Source organism: Bos indicus, chromosome 11, assembly GCF_029378745.1.
Source record: "Bos indicus isolate NIAB-ARS_2022 breed Sahiwal x Tharparkar chromosome 11, NIAB-ARS_B.indTharparkar_mat_pri_1.0, whole genome shotgun sequence".
NCBI lineage: Eukaryota > Metazoa > Chordata > Mammalia > Artiodactyla > Bovidae > Bos > Bos indicus.
Genome location: NC_091770.1, coordinates 19,293,858 through 19,310,085, shown reverse-complemented (window position 1 = coordinate 19,310,085; position 16,228 = coordinate 19,293,858). Strand labels below are relative to the sequence as shown.

At 37.4% G+C, this 16,228-nt stretch overlaps 1 protein-coding gene across 2 annotated transcripts in view; it reads left to right on the top strand.

The window, feature by feature from the left end:
* Positions 1-16,228, top strand: part of STRN (striatin) — a 118,831-nt gene that overhangs the window by 37,731 nt on the left and 64,872 nt on the right. For both annotated transcript variants that reach the window (XM_070798503.1, XM_070798504.1), the window contains exons 2-3: positions 1,498-1,601; positions 8,660-8,733. In XM_070798503.1, the coding sequence (XP_070654604.1) occupies positions 1,498-1,601; positions 8,660-8,733 (178 nt within the window). The remainder of the gene's footprint in view (positions 1-1,497; positions 1,602-8,659; positions 8,734-16,228) is intronic.

Sequence of the window (16,228 nt, the reverse complement as noted above, 5' to 3'; positions counted from 1 at the left end):
AACTCATGATTTTGCTTTACCCACTTTCCTCATCTTCACTCTGAAAATAAATTGTGTAAGTTTCAAGTGTACAGCATTATAGTTCAGTATTTGTAAATGCTGCAAAATGATCACTGCCACAAGTCCAGTTACCATCAATTACCACCGTACAGTTCACCCGTTATACTCACGTTGCCTGTCCCCCAACCCTTTTCGCCTCTTGTAACCACAGATCTCTTCTTTGTATTTATGTATTGTTCTTGTTTTGTTTGTTCATCTTTATTTTTTGTAAGATTCCACATGTGAGTGAAATCACACAGTTTCTTTCTCTACCTGACTTACTTTGCTTAGCATAATATCCTTGCGGTTCATCTATATTATTGCAAATGACAAGATTTTATTTTTTTATGGCTGAGTAATATTCAGTTGGAGATCAGCCCTGGGATTTCTTTGGAAGGAATGATGCTAAAGCTGAAACTCCAGTACTTGGCCACCTCATGCAAAGAGTTGACTCATTGGAAAAGACTCTGATGCTGGGAGGGATTGGGGGCAGGAGGAGAAGAGGATGACAGAGGATGAGATGGCTGGATGGCATCACTGACTCGATGGACGTGAGTCTGAGTGAACTCCGGGAGTTGGTGATGGACAGGGAGGCCTGGCGTGCTGCGATTCATGGGCTCGCAAAGAGTCAGACACGACTGAGCGACTGAACTGAACTGAACTGAAAACATACGTATGCATATCTTCAGTAGCCATCTGTCAGTGGACACTTAGTTTCCATATCTTGGCTATTTATTATAAATAATGCTGCAGTGAACATGGGGATGCTTATTAGTGTTTTGAATTAGTGTTTTTATTTTCTTCAGATAGATACCTAAAAGCGGAATAGTACGACTTGTGGTAGTTCTCTGTCTTCGTTTTTTATAAAGGAGAACACCCTCAGTGCCTTAAAAGACAAACTCTTGAGCAAACTGTACTGTATTTTGCATATGTCTGCACTTATGTTTGGAGAAGGCAGTGGCACCCCACTCCAGTACTCTTGCCTGGAAAATCCCATGGACGGAAGAGTCTGGTAGGCTGCAGTCCATGGGGTTGCTGAGGGTTGGACGCGACTGAACGACTTCACTTTCACTTTTCACTTTCGTGCATTGGGGAAGGAAATGGCAACCCACTCCAGTGTTCTTGCCTGGAGAATCCCAGGGACGGGGGAGCCTGGTGGGCTGCCGTCTATGGGGTCGCACAGAGTCAGACACGACTGAAGCGACTTAGCAGCAGCAGCACTTACGTTGGTTGTCTTAACATCTGTAGTCTGAAGTAAAATGCATATAGGTGTCCTTTAAAAAAAAAAAGTTAAGCTTTCCACCCCTTGCAGTCAGTGCCTTTCTGTTTACTTTGTGACAGATATGTAAAAAGAAATGTTTATATGTTTAATTGTTTTATCTTCCAAAGATTCTTCAGCTGAGTTTTTAAAAGTTTATTTCATCTAAACTGCATTTTGTCTTTCTTTTCCTTACTCAGGCTCAGATTGCCTTTCTTCAGGGGGAAAGGAAAGGTCAAGAAAACTTGAAGAAGGATCTTGTGAGAAGAATCAAAATGCTGGAATATGCTCTTAAACAGGAAAGGTAATTCAGTAAAATGGAAGGTAGTATTCTTTTACTGGAATAATTTTTCTGTTACTCCTAAAACAGGTTCAAATTTTAATGTGTTCTGTTTGAATTCAGGAACTAGTATTTATAATAAACATTTAGAAATGGTTGCTATATGTTAATTTGGTGATGAATGTTTAGTAATAATATGACCAAAAACTGATGTATATGGTTTTAAAAATTTTAACAACTTTTTTCCCTACTCTGTCCTTTCTGAAGAAATATGTATACTTCCTGAACTGTCAATATCCATTTCTTTATAGAATTAAAGTAGTTTTTGAATTGTAAAGGAAGTTTCTATAATACTTACTCCCTCTTCCTATCATCTGGTATTGTTCAGTTTGATGTATTTTCCATGGAAAAAACCTGCTCTGGCAGACTATGTTGAGAATCTTTCTTTTTGATATTTTTAGCCTTTGCTATCACCTATTCATATCTCTCCAGAAGTGGATCTTACCTTTCTGTTCTGCTAAGTGTCTAAAATACTCAAGAATTAATCTTGGCTTGCAAGTAAAGGACAATAGGTCATGGATGCGAATTTTGGAAGTTTTCATATGAATTAAGTATTTGCTTTAGCAGATGGTCTTTAGAATTTTTGTCAGCAGCATGAGACAGTTCTTTGTTTTAGATTACTGAGTACTTGAAAGGTGATATTGAAATTCTGTATTTTGCTTTGTTTTTGATCACATGGCCTTTTCATTTTTTTTTTGAAATTGATGAATGGCTTGTTTGAAAAACTACCATAAAATAACATTTAGCAGATGATATTTATGAATATCAAGAGAGATAAAGCTTTATTAGTTGTGTTTACCTTCATGTGGGATTTTAAATGGCACAAGAGACTGAAAACAGATTGACCTCTTAGTGAAAAATTGGTGGTTCTTTTCATTCCTTGAGAGGTTGATTGGAAGCTGTTTTGGGGAGGTGGGCGGAGAACACTTTTAAAAGTGTGTAATTTGGGAATATCTGAGATTTTAAGCAATCTAAATGATAGGCATAATCAAAGAGAGCATAATAACATTAATAATAACTACTTATTAACTACTATGTATTAGACCTTGAGGCTTAAAAACTAAATAACTTAGAGTTATAGAGTTACAGTAGAGCTATGATTCAGATCCCTCTGGTTTGTCTGCTTCTGAAGCTTGTACTCTACCAGTACATAATACTATCTTATAAGTCAGAAAAAATATACAAATACTAAACTAACCAAGGACATGGATATGGTATGTATGTGTGTGCATGTGTGTGTGTTTCCCTTCTTAATAACATATTCATTAATCTATCCATCCAATTTAAGTACTGTGCTGGAATTGGGAACAAGCAAGTCACAGTTCTTGTCCTTCACAGCTTAGAGTAGCAGGAAGCAGAGTCATAAATCACAAAAGTGCAGTGCAGTAAGTGAGATGCTATGGGAGAAGTCAGCACAGGGTACAGTGGTACCCAGGGTACAAAGAAGGGAGTGGTTATTTGGATCTGCAGTCTGTGGAAGTAGAAAGGAGGGTGTAATTAGAGGAGGTGAGACATGAACAGCATCATAAAAAATAAGCTGTTTGCCAAGGTTCAGGACGTGGAGATGGTATATTTGACATGAGACAAAGCAGTATGATATGTTTAGAAATTTGCGATTACTGTGTATGGAAGGTAGGGGTGTCAGTTGTAATTTATAAGCTGTAATGGTAGAGGTGGGCAAAAGCCCGATCATGAAGAGCCTAACTAAGGAGTTCAAACTCCTGTCTTACATTGGAAATTTTTAAAAAATATTTTATTCTAAAATAACCTCAAACTAATTGAAGTTGAACAAACTGTATACTGTACCCAGATTTCACCAGTTGAGAACATTTTGCTGTATGTACTTGGATCATGTTCTCTCTATATACTCATGGCCTTCCCCCCGCTCCCCCGCCCCTCCCCCAGAGTCGTTTGCTACTTGTTTGTAGACTTATGCCCCTTTGTCCCTAAATACTTAAGAGAGTATCTTCTAAGAACAAGGACTTTCCCTTAAATAAATATAGTTCATTATTAAGGAAATTTAGTGTTAACATAGTTCTGTTATGTAATATAGCCCATATTCATATATTTCAGTGATGACCTTACTTGATCTTAGAGGCCCAGAAGCAATCCAGTGATGATCTTTATAGCATTTTTTTCCTACCAAATGTGCCAGTAATAATCTTTGTAGTATTTTTTTTTTCCTGGTCCAGGGTCTAGTCTAGGAATATATATTGCATTTATTTGTTGTACTGTTGAAAGGTTTAAGCATAGAATAGTGTTAAATAGATTTTAGAAAATCACTCTGACCTTAGTTTGGGGGATGAACTGAAAAGATCTGTTAATAGAGGCTGGAAAATTAATAGTTTAGGATGAGAAATGATATATTAACTGCTGGAATAGAGGAGTCACCAACTAATGAAACATTTTATTTTTTACTTCTAATATTATATTTTTTGGCTGCAGTATGTGGTTTGCAGAATCTTAGTTCCCTGATCAGGGGTCGAACCTGGGCCCCTGGCAGTAAAAGCCCAATCCTAACCACTAATCACCAAGGAATTCCCTATGAAACCTTCTAACTAGAAAGAATCCATAAAATTTGGAGGTGACTTGGTATTGGGGATGACGAAGAAAGATAATTCAAGAATGATTTCCAGGTTTCTGGCTTGAGAGAGAAGTTTGAAAATTATAAAGTGAGTTAGAAATAAAAAGGGTAGTAAAGCAGATATAGAAGAGGATTCATGAATAGAGATGTGTACTTGGGAATCATCAATACTGTGGGTAAAATTATAAGAACTTTGAAACGAACAGAACTAGCGTGGAACAAGAAGAGGCAGGAGCCAGTTGCAGGAGTGGTTTGAGGAAAAGACAGAGAAAGAAGCTGTAACCAAAGAGTAGTGGGGAAGGAAGGAGAAAGCCGTGACTGGGAAGCAAGCTAGAGAAGGTGGGAGTTTGACAGTTGCAGATGCCAAACAAATCACAAGTTGTATACTGAAAATAGTTCTGGACTTGCCAGTTAGGTGCTTGTTGGTATCCTTGCCAGAACAGCTTTAGTGAAGTAGCAGGAACATAAACCAGATCACAGGGGATTGAGAGGTGAGAAGGATGGATAGAGTGGAGACAGATAGAGTTGTTTATTCTTTCAAGTAGTTTGACTTTGGAGAACATAAAAGATAAACAGCTAGTGGCTGAGTCTAGGGAAGATTGTTCTTTGTTTTTTAATTTAAAGGGATTCTCCTGGAAAAGTATCCCTGATTTCATATCTTTTAAAGTTCATGGAACTTTGTGCCATTACATTGGGAATAATCTCCTAATGTATGGCACCACTGAAGTGTATAATAAATTAAGAAATTAAAAAAATGCTTTGTGAATTAGAGCTCTTAAACATTTAAGTTCTCTTCACTGTGAAATTATTTTTATAATGCCTAGTAATTTTTTAAAAAAATTAGAGCTATAAAGCATTTCAGTTCTTTTCATTTTAAAATTATTTTTTCTAATGCCTTAAGCCAGTTTTTGTTTTTTTTTTTTAACTGCATAAAATTTGAAACACAGACATACAGAGACTAATATCCTTTATATACACCTCCAAGCCTCAACAGTTAACATTTTTGTCAGTCTTGCCTTATCTCAAATCTATTTTAGAGCAAATTCTAGGCATCTTGTCATTTAACCTGTAAAAACCCAAGTAAGGATCATGGTTTTGAGTTGCTGGTTATAGATTTTCTAACTAGTCCCACTTAAAAAGGTCCACAGTTAAGTAAAACTGAATCTTTAACATTACAGAAAGATTACTCACCTAGTGTGGGTTTAACAGAGCATTCCTGAAAGGGTGATAAAATTTAAAAAATGAAAAAATTACATATAATTTTCCAAGAACACACTGGGTATAACCTCAGGTTTTTTCAGGAAGTTCTATACTGAAGAATCTCAAGCACTATATAAAATATAATTCTAAAACATTTCTTCCATTTGCTCCGCATCTCTTGTGTCTGCTCCAATGTAAAAACCCAGCTATCATCCTTGCCTCTAATACATTTTCTTATTCTAATCTTTATTTTCCACATCCACAGGATTCATTTTCTAAATCACAAATGTTATATCCTTGCGTAAAAATATCTAGCTAATTTCAGAATTCTGAGTAAAGCCGTTTACATCCAGGCCTCTTTCTAGTCCTGTACATATGCACACACACACGCACACACACTGTGCTTTTCCACACCCCTCCCCCACTCTTAAGATGTTCCTTCTGACCAAAATACCTTCTTCAGCAATCCATTTGTCTGATTGTAAAACTGATTGCAGGTTTTGAGGTTTCTTTTTGATAGCTGTCCTTGACTACTGTCAGGACCTTTGACAGAATTAGACAATCCCTTATCTGAATTTGTGTAACATTTGGTATAACTCATAGTTCTTATCCACAGTGTTATTTATTTACATTTCTGTCTCTTCTTCATCTCCTTACCTCTACCCTTAAGCAACTATAAGCTGCACATTATTCCCAGCAGCCAGTAAGTGCAGTATCTGTCATAATAATTTAATAACAGTTTGTTGGATTTAATCAAATTATTTTTGTCAACATTTGAAGGGTGGTTGGAATGCTGTGTTATATTCCAAGCATATCATATGTAATAATTGACTTTGAAACAAAACCATAATGGGATGTCATTAATATCTTTAATATATTGTAATTATATGATTTTCATGCAGTTTTATCCAGTAAAGGGCAGTTGGGAGGCGTAGCTATGTATCAAATGTAGAGTTCTTAGGCATGAGATTTACTGTTTAACGTGGAGTCAGATATAGATAGAAAAAGATTAGGGAACAAGAAAATTGTTGACAGTGAGATGAAGGGTTAAAACAATGGGAAATGATATAAGTGGAAAGGTATTTTAGCATATTGACTTCAAAAGAAATGTTACTAAATTGAGTTCTGTGAGTAAATTGTTTTTCAGTGAATTGAACAATTCAGTAAGGAGACCCTGATTTATGGGAACATGGCTTGTAGCAAACACAGCAGTTCTTTATTTTGTCTTTATCTAATTTTTTTGGAAATGTTATTCATAGTGTTTTGTTATATACATTGTATAGAATATTTTCTATTCCTTTTTTTGTAAACTCTGTTGTAGTTTTTCCCAAGACCACTAGGATGCACTATAGTGCAGCATTTTGGGTTTGAAATTTTTTTTCATATGTGTTTATATATGTATCTGTGTGTATATAAATATATATATATAGAACAAAAATATGTAAGTTAACTCCATAAAACTTCATTACTGCTTTTATTCTGTCTTCAGGCCAATTACTTTTAATTGCTATTTTGACTAATAGGAGGTATTGTTACTCATCTTATGGTAGATGAAGTACATGTCTGAAAAATCTAAAGATTGACCATTACATTTAAAAACCATAACACACACATATAAAACACACAGAAATGTATGCACACACATACACACATACAGTATTATGTGCCTTATTATTATTTTTTTTTTTTACTTAAGTCTAAAGCTCAATCCCATATTTGTACACAAAGATGTTCTTTTTTCTTTTTAGTGGGTATATATTATCACAAAACTTTTAATATACAAAACATATAAAGATTAATATAAAAAAATACTAATTACCCACCACCTACCTTAAGAAATAGAACATCAGTTATCTGTAATTTTCAGAGATTTTCTTAACATTCCCCTCTGTATAAAATTTTCATTTTTTTCCTGCTATGACTGAAAAATAATTAATTCAAAATAGGATGAAGAATTCCAATATTTTACACATTTGAGCAAATTATTTTCATTTTATTTATCCTTTTCTTGAAATATAAAAATTTTAAACGAACTGCTCAGTTAGTCTTTTTTTTTTTCAGTTATTTTATAAAGAAAAAAATAACTTACAAATTTGGCTCTTTGGTTGCCCTTACGTGCATGAGTGCATGCTAACTCTATTCCATTGTGTGTGCTAAGTCTCTTCCAATTCTCTGCGACCTTATGGACTGTAGCCTACCAGTCTCCTCTGTCCATAGGATTCTCCAGGCAAGGATACTAGAAATGGGTTGTCATGCCCTCCTTCAGGGGATCTTCTTGACCCAGGGATCAAACCCATGTCTGTTATGTCTCCTGCATTGGCAGGCATATTCTTTACTATTAGCAACACATGGGAAGCCCTTATTCCTTCTTTATTATTTGTTTTTTCAAATTATTATTGTTGTTGCTTTTATCCCAGTCTTATTATATTGAATATTATAATAGCCTCAATATTTGGGGGAAGCAAGCAAGTAAAAATATACAACCTTAAGTATGGTTCATTTTTAGTTTACCTTTTAATTTTGTACCTTATTTGGATTATTTTTCTCATCTTAGATGGTTTAATCTGAGATGGTTAAATCACATGAATCAGAGATGATAACATCTAGTTAACTTTTAAGAGAAAATATTCCTGTTCACAGTTCTTCCTGACTTCATCTTAAAAAGGCAGAAGATACCTTGACTGTTAAAAAATATGTTTATTTCTTCGAGAATGTCTTATTCAACACTGATAATTCAAGCTGATTCCTCCTCCCTCTTTTGGATTGTTCACTCTAATGCATACTTAGCAAAGCATAATTGCCTGACAATGCAGAGTATTATGGGTGACCTTTTTTTTCTTAAAGATAAAAAAGCTCAATTTTGAGAAAGATTAGTCTTTTTCAAGTTTATTTCACAATCCAAACTTATCTATTGCTTTTGATAGAATTGTACTCTGGCAGTCCTCAAGAAAATCTGAATACTGCAGAAACTAGAATGTTACAGGGTTCATTCATAATTATAGAAACAAGATTTATCATTCTCAGTGTTATTACTTTTTTGTTGTAACAGAACTTGATGGTATAACAGCAAAATGATAATGGGAAGCACTTTTACATTAAGACTTTGGTACTGTGGAAGGCTTTGAACAGTTAAAAGTTAGTCAGGACTACTGCATACTGATAACTACTCCTATTACATATCTTAAGGTTCATTTAACTGTGTTTTAAGATGGTTTGTATTTTCTTATTTCTTTGTTAGAGCCAAATACCACAAGTTGAAATATGGGACAGAATTGAATCAGGGAGATATGAAGCCTCCAAGCTATGATTCTGGTAAGCTAATTTTCAAGGAAGTTTAAGTAAGTAAAAAGAAATTAATATCCAGTATTTTGTAGCAACAGTATTTATAACTGCAAGTTAGTTTCTAATTATTTGCATATTAGTTATTTTTTCTGACCTGCATATCTTTGGGCACTAATCTCTTAGTGTCATTTAGATCATTTTCCACCACGTTCCTTCCTTTCCCCTCGTCCCCTTTCTTGCAGTTCCCCATTTTCTGCTTATGTTCTGCACTTACTGGAAGGATCAGAATTCATGGGGTAACATGCACCAACATAACTGTGTCTTGCTGGGTCCCCACAATTTTAATGGGAACTTTGAGATGTGTAATACAAAGTACATCATGCCCTTGAAATCCTGAGAGAAAGAGTATAAGCCGTGGAGGTAAGAGATTTCTTCTTTCAGTACAAGAGAATTACTCATCCTTTAAGTCTAATCTCTCAATTTCAGGTGCAAAATTGTTTTGGACTTTTTTACCCACGGGACATTGTGTAACCAGGACAGTGTTTTTAACAGCTGAAGCATTTATTATCTTTTTGTGTTATTTCTTCCTTTTTCTTTCTCCTGTCTTCCTCATCACCCCATCAAATAATAAAACAGTAGTACTTGTAAAGATATTAAGGAATATAATTGACTAATATGTTAGTAGGTGTTAGGGGAAAGCAAGAAAAATTGTTGAAAAGCCATCACCACGTTTCAGATTAGTATGTTTTTGACATGATGTCAGGTTAAATTCCTGGATCAAACGTCTGATATAACTATCATATGCTGGGCTTTATATACATTAACTTTAATTCTTAATGTAATTATTCAATAAAAGTAATATTATTTTCATTTTACTTGTATGAAATTTAAACTCAGAGAAGTGCAGAAATTTCCCCAGGGGTTACACGGCTATTAATGGGAATATGGATCTGAATGGGAATATAATCTTCTGACTCCAAAACTCAAATTCTCCCCATTTGACCACACTATTTCTATGTTTGACAGTATCTGAAGGAACAGAATAATTCCTAATGCACTGCCAATTTTGTAGTTCACTTTAATGTAGTAGTGTTATTAACATGTTTCCACAGCTGAATATTGAATCCTTGAGATTTAGAGCAATACCAGTTGATCACTGACATTTTTTTGTTGTTATTTTTTGGTGATCAGATTTTCTATCAGATCATGCTGTCAGCAGTAAGGAAAGATGGGTTCAGTTAAGTTCAGTCGTGTCCGACTCTTTGCAACCCCATGGACCGCAGCACAAACTCATGTCCATTGCGTTGGTGATACCATGCAACCATCTCATCTTCTGTCATCCCCTTCTCCTCCTGCCTTCAGTCTTTCCCAGTATCAGGGTCTTTTCCAGTGAGTCAGTTCTTCACATCAGGTGGCCAAAGTGTTGGAGTTTCAGCTTCAGCATCAGTCCTTTCAATGAATATTCAGGACTGATCTCCTTTAGGATGGACTAGTTGGATCTTGCAGTCCAAGGGACTCTCAACAGTCTTCTCCAACACCACAGTTCAAAGGCATCAATTCTTCAGTGCTCAGCCTTCTTTATGGTCCAGCTCTCACATCCGTACATGACTACTGGAAAGATGGGTTAGAGAGGAGAAAAATGGAGATGGGGAGACTGGTTAGAGGACTTTACAACCTCCTGGGCAAATGAGGAAGGTTACCTTGACAAATGTACCAACAATGGAGTTGAAGAGAAGTGATTGTGTTCAGGAAATACTTAGGAAGTAAAATCTGCAGGATATTAGTTCTTGTTTAGATGGAGGGTTTTTTTAAAAAAGGGAGATGCAAAGATGACTTCCACACTTCTAGTATAAAAAACTAGACCAAAACTGTGTTTGGAAGATGCTGGGTGCACGTTTGGATTTATTTGTTAGGCCATCAAATGAAAATAGCTGGTATACAGTTGGACAGGTGAGTCTGGAGCTCCAGCCAAATATAGGGGTTTAATATGTAGATTCGGAGAAGGCAATGGCAACCCACTCCAGTACCCTTGCCTGGAAAATCCTATGGACAGAGGTGCCTGGTAGGCTGCAGTCCATGGGATTGCGAAGAGTCGGACACGACTGAGCGACTTCACTTTCACTTTTCACTTTCATGCATTGGAGAAGGAAATGGCAACCCACTCCAGTGTTCTTGCCTGGAGAATCCCAGGGAAGGCAGAGCCTGGTGGGCTGCCGTCTCTGGGGTCGCACAGAGTCGGACACGACTCACGCGACTTAGCAGCAGCAGCAGCAGCAGCAATATGTAGATTTCAGAGCATAAGCAGTACTAAATTACACTCAACACCAGTGGGGTGGAAGAGCTCAGCCAGGGATCTTAGGCAGAGTAAGAAGAGGACCTCAATGGAGCCTTGAGGAATGGTGGCATTTAGAAAACTGGTAGAACAATAGAAACTTGAAAAGGAAACTGCTGAGGATTATTTTACTAGGATTTGGAAAATCAGGAGAGTGGAAATCAAGAGAAGAGAGGATTTCTGGAAGGAAGGATCCTTCAGTATTATAGATTAATGCCTTGGGGTCTGAAGAGTATCTCTGGGATTTAGTGACACACAGGTCACTGGAAACTTTATTGTGAACAGCTTTGGGAGAGAGTTGAGGGCAGAAATGGAGACTGTGGAAAGTGAAGACTAAGTGTGGTAAACTTTTAGGAAGCTGAGGTTGTGGAGGTGAAGGCAAGGTATAAGCGGAAATGGCTGAAGGGACCAGTGGGGTCAATGAAGAGACAGAGTGTGTGTGTGTGTGTGTGTGTGTGTGTGTGTGTGTGTGTGTGTGTAAGTGACATGTTTCTTAGAGGAGGAACTAATCAAAGGGAGAGAGAATAGCGATACTTAAAATATGAAAGTATCTGTAGAAATAATAGAAATTCTGATCATAGCTGGAGAATAGCAGGAGAAGCGTGTATGCCTTTTATTGTTACCAAGAGAGAATGTAGGAAGTTAGGTGATGGGTCTACAGGTTTGGGTTTTGGTCTAGTGGTGGGTATTTAACATAATAGCTGTATGTATGAGACAGGATTACCTGCGTGGCTGAGTGGCACTCCGTAGGTCCCCACTACAGGCAGCTTATCCTCCCTGCTCCCTCTTCCTCCTTGCGTTCCTCTTGCCTGTTTAGGCCTCACACAGGTTCCCTGGTAGTGCTCAGGGCTTGGGACTACATGCTCCTGCCCTTCTTTCCCCTCTTCACAGTCTGCCAGGGTCTGCCCCGAGAGGTAGACCAAAGACCCAGGACTTTTCTTAGTAGCCAATCCCACCCTCCTCTAATTGTCTTTTTATCAAGTTGAAGAGAAGATTTCAGCAATCCCCAGCATTTGAGCTACTCAAATGTTAGGGGCCAGAAGGGTCAGTGTGTTTAAAACCACCCTTAAAAGGCTCTGGCCTTAGACCTGTGGTTCCCCCAGTTCCAGGGACCCCACATCTTTCTGGCAGAAATGTGGGGAGGGGGCTCCAACCTGAGCACAGGAATCAAAGGGAAAACATTCAAACTGCCCCCAAATCTACCAGCCATCTCCAGGGGCTCTGTGACACAGCCCTGGCCTTCTGAAATGTGACACTTACGAAAAGTGTCTCCAAAGGGAAGAGGAGACCTGGCTGTCCCTGGCGATCCTTTGGAGGCTGGGGGAGGAACTTCCAGAGGAGTCCCTTCTTGCTCAGAGCCATTTTGGGAGGAAGTGGGAACCAACAGCCTTTGGGGGTAAGGCCTGGTGCCACTCAGCACACCCAAGCATCAGGTCAGGTCCTTGTAGTAAAAAAATGTGAAGTTTAGATTCAGCTTTTGGGGGAGCAGGATAAACTACCACCCTACCACGTGTGTGACTTCTCAATTTCCCACTGCAATTTCCATTTTTTTAAATAGGAATTTTCAAACCCCTGTGCTTGTCTAATGTCTGCTCGGAACAATTCGAGACCCTGTTACTGTTTTGAGATGCATGCATGTTAGAAGATGAATCTCCAACCCGGGGAAAAAAATAAAACTCAAAAAAGCTTTGTGTTAAAAAAAAAAAAATGCATTAGAGGTTTAAGAAAAGTAGAGAAGGTTTAAAATAATAATGAACAGGAGGACAAACTTACTAAGGAATAGTAGGATTGAGAAAAGTTAAGGGTTCAATTGAGTTGTATAATCAGAGTTTATATAGAAGTGCTGCTTTGTACAACTGGAGCCTAGGTAAAAGATAATAGAATGAAAATAGTGAACAGCTGGATTCAGGGAGAGATAAAGGGACAAGAAAATTGGAGACATTATCAAAAGAATGATTGAATTGATAGACCCTGAACTAAGACTGGCAAGGAAAGAAAGTGAAGACAGAAGGAAGCTAATGGATCAAAGCAAGTAGATAGGCTACAATCTAGGGCAGGTCAGCAAACTCTTTTGTAAAGGACCAGATAGTAATATGTAGGCCATTTGTTCCCTGTTGCAACTACTCAACTCGGCTGTTGTTAACTTGAAAGCAGCCACAACACATAAATGAATAAGTGTGGCAGGCTGGGTTTGAAAAGTGAAAGTTAAGTAGCTCAGTCGTGTCCAACTCTTTGCAACCCCATGGACTATAGCCTACCAGGCTCCTCCGTCCATGCGATTTTCCAGGCAAGAGTACTGGAGTGGGTTGCCATTTCCTTCTCCAGGGGATCTTCCCAACCCAGGGATTGAACCCTGGTCTCCCGCACTGTAGACAGATGCTTTATCATCTGAGCCACCAGGGAAGCCCAAACAGGCTGGGTTTGATCTGCAGGCTAATGTTTGCTGACCCCTGATCTAAGGTTCCACCTAAAGTCAAAGTGCCTAGTGAATTGGAAGTATTGAGCCTGAAGGATATGCTCAGAAAGTGAGTTTGCATCAGTGACAGTTCTTCATAATGACAAGGTCTAAGGCATGACAGCTAAGAGAGGGTGGTGGTTGTGCAGAAGCTGAAGTGAACCACCCACATGAATATTAACTTCACTCAAGATGATGTAAAAGTTTGGTTGCAGAGGAAGCATGTGAGCCTAACTTAGAGCATTACCAAGGGGTTTGTAAATTAAGTGATAAGGACAGTGACTAGGAGAAGGTATAGAAGGTGGGGTATCCAAATTAAAGAAAAGAAGCAGGGATTTTTCCTTCTTCATTATTTTATCCATTTATTGTATTTTCCTAAAATTGACAATCCAGATGTTTTCTGAAATATTCTTCACAAAAATTAGTTTCCTTTCTTTTTTTTTCTATTTTGTTCCACTTGCAAACCCTTACCGTTTCTATTTCATAACTTACGTTATGTTAAAATCTATTTATTTTTCATACGTCAGTTTCTTCTGCTTAATATTAAAAGCCATATACTTATTTAAAATAGAATGTCTTTATCCAAAGTAACAAATTCTGCCTTCTAACTGAGATGTTCAGACCTTTCACTGGCTTCCCAGGTGGCTCAGTGTAAAGAATCCACTTGCCAATGCAGGAGATACGGGTTCAATCCCTGGGTTGACCCAGGTTGACCCTACATTATTATTTTTGTTTCAGTAATTCTCTTTCAAAGAGATTTAAATAACGTAAAAAACGTAGATATCCAGTGCCTATCTTTCCTTTGTGTGCATCCGTATCTTCCAATATCATTTTCCTTCGGTCTTGAGGACTTTAACACATGTGCTGCTGATAATGCCTTCTTTCAGCTTTTGTGTGTCTGAAAGTCTTTATGTTGTTGCTTTTATCGTTTCTGACGTGGTATCTTCTGTCATCCATACATTTCTCTGTGTATTTGTTGTTATTCAGTCCCTCAGTCGTGTCTGACTCTTTGCAACCCCATGGACTGCAGCACGCCAGGTTTCCCTGTCCTCACTGTTGCCCAAAGTTTGCTCAAACCCATGTCCATTGAGTTGGTGATGCCGTCCAACCATCCATCCTCTGCCGCCCCCTTCTCCTCTCTATATGTGACCTATTTCTCTGTCTGCTTTTAAGATTTATCTCTTTCTCATTTGTTTTAAGCGATTTTATCATAATGTGCCTTGGTATAGTTACCTCCTCTCCTCTCCCCAGTATTTCTTGTGCTTGGGATTTGTTGGGTTTCTTGGATCTATGGGTTTATAGTTTTCATGAAATTTGGAACTTCTCAGCCATTATATCTTCATTTTTCTTTTGGTTTCTCCTCCTTATGCTATGATCAGGAAACTGTCAGGGCAATAAACTGGAACAATCATAGGGCTCACCTGTTTGCTTCCTTTTTCTCAGAATTGCTATCCTTCATTGTCTGATGTTCAGTGTCTTAACCATCGTATCTCTATTTTGTTTTATAGTTGCTTCAGGCAGGAGGGTAACTTGGGTCCTTGTTACTCCAACTTGAAATGCCAGTCAAATACTTTTAATATTACCCAGAAATTGAAATCCTACCCACTTTAAAATCCTCACTTTTATATAATGTCACTTTTTTTTACATGATAAGGTAAGAATGAATCTGATAGTTGGTGAGTACTTACTAACCATTGAGAGAACTAAATGTTTAGCCTGGATAAGGAAGTGTTGGGAAAATCAAGTCCACATGTGACCCAGAGAGTCAGGTTTTTTTAAAAAACAGAGAAAGGAAAATTCACTTCTGAGAAATTTATTCAAAATCAGTATTTCTGTCTTTATAATTATTTGCAGGTGTTGAAACTTACTGCTCTATAGACAGCTATACCATTGATTATTTCTCTGCGTCAATGGAAAATAGATTTGGTAATGTTGAGTAAAGAGCCTGTCTTATGTTTGTTTGGTTAAGGTCTTGATCACAGACATGGCCTTAGATCATTAATTCATACATTAATCTAATAAAAGAACTAAGGTAAAGCAGTTTCCTCAAATCCATTGCCAAGGAGATAAGGACTCTTCAAGCTCTGTAGGTCTTTGACAGTCTTCATTCTTACTGATTGTTGTGACTGGTTATATTATATACTGGTGATTATATATATAATGTTTCATTTATTCCCTTGCAGTCATCTGGAGCCTAGTCATGATCCAGTGTGGAATGATATAATAATGAGCAGTTCATAACCTTACTGTTTTTGTCACAGAGCTGGGTTAACTGAGACAAGTTAGTCCTTTCTTTTTTTCTTTAAAGTATAATTATATTAGTCTCAGGTATACAACATGGTGGTTTGATATTTTAATATATTATAAAATGACCACTCAGGGATCAGATTTTATTGCAATACAAGAATACAGTTTTTAAAAGAGGGTAAGGATGCATTCTTATTTGATTTGGCTTTATTTTTTATTAAGGTATAATTTATTTACAGTAAAATTCACCTTTCTAGCTACCAAAGTAGACAAAGGCAGTTGAGTGTATGTGAGGATGGTATAGAAAGGATTTAGGCATATTTTGATGGGAAATTAGATGATCTCAAAAGTTCTTTCACATCTGAAATTTTTGGTCTTTTGAAATGTCAGTGTAGATATTCTTACTTGGCAAGTACAGGCTACTCACTTGACCTAAGAAGTGGAAGAACATATTATGTTATACACACAGTTCCTGAATGTGTCAGTCAGTG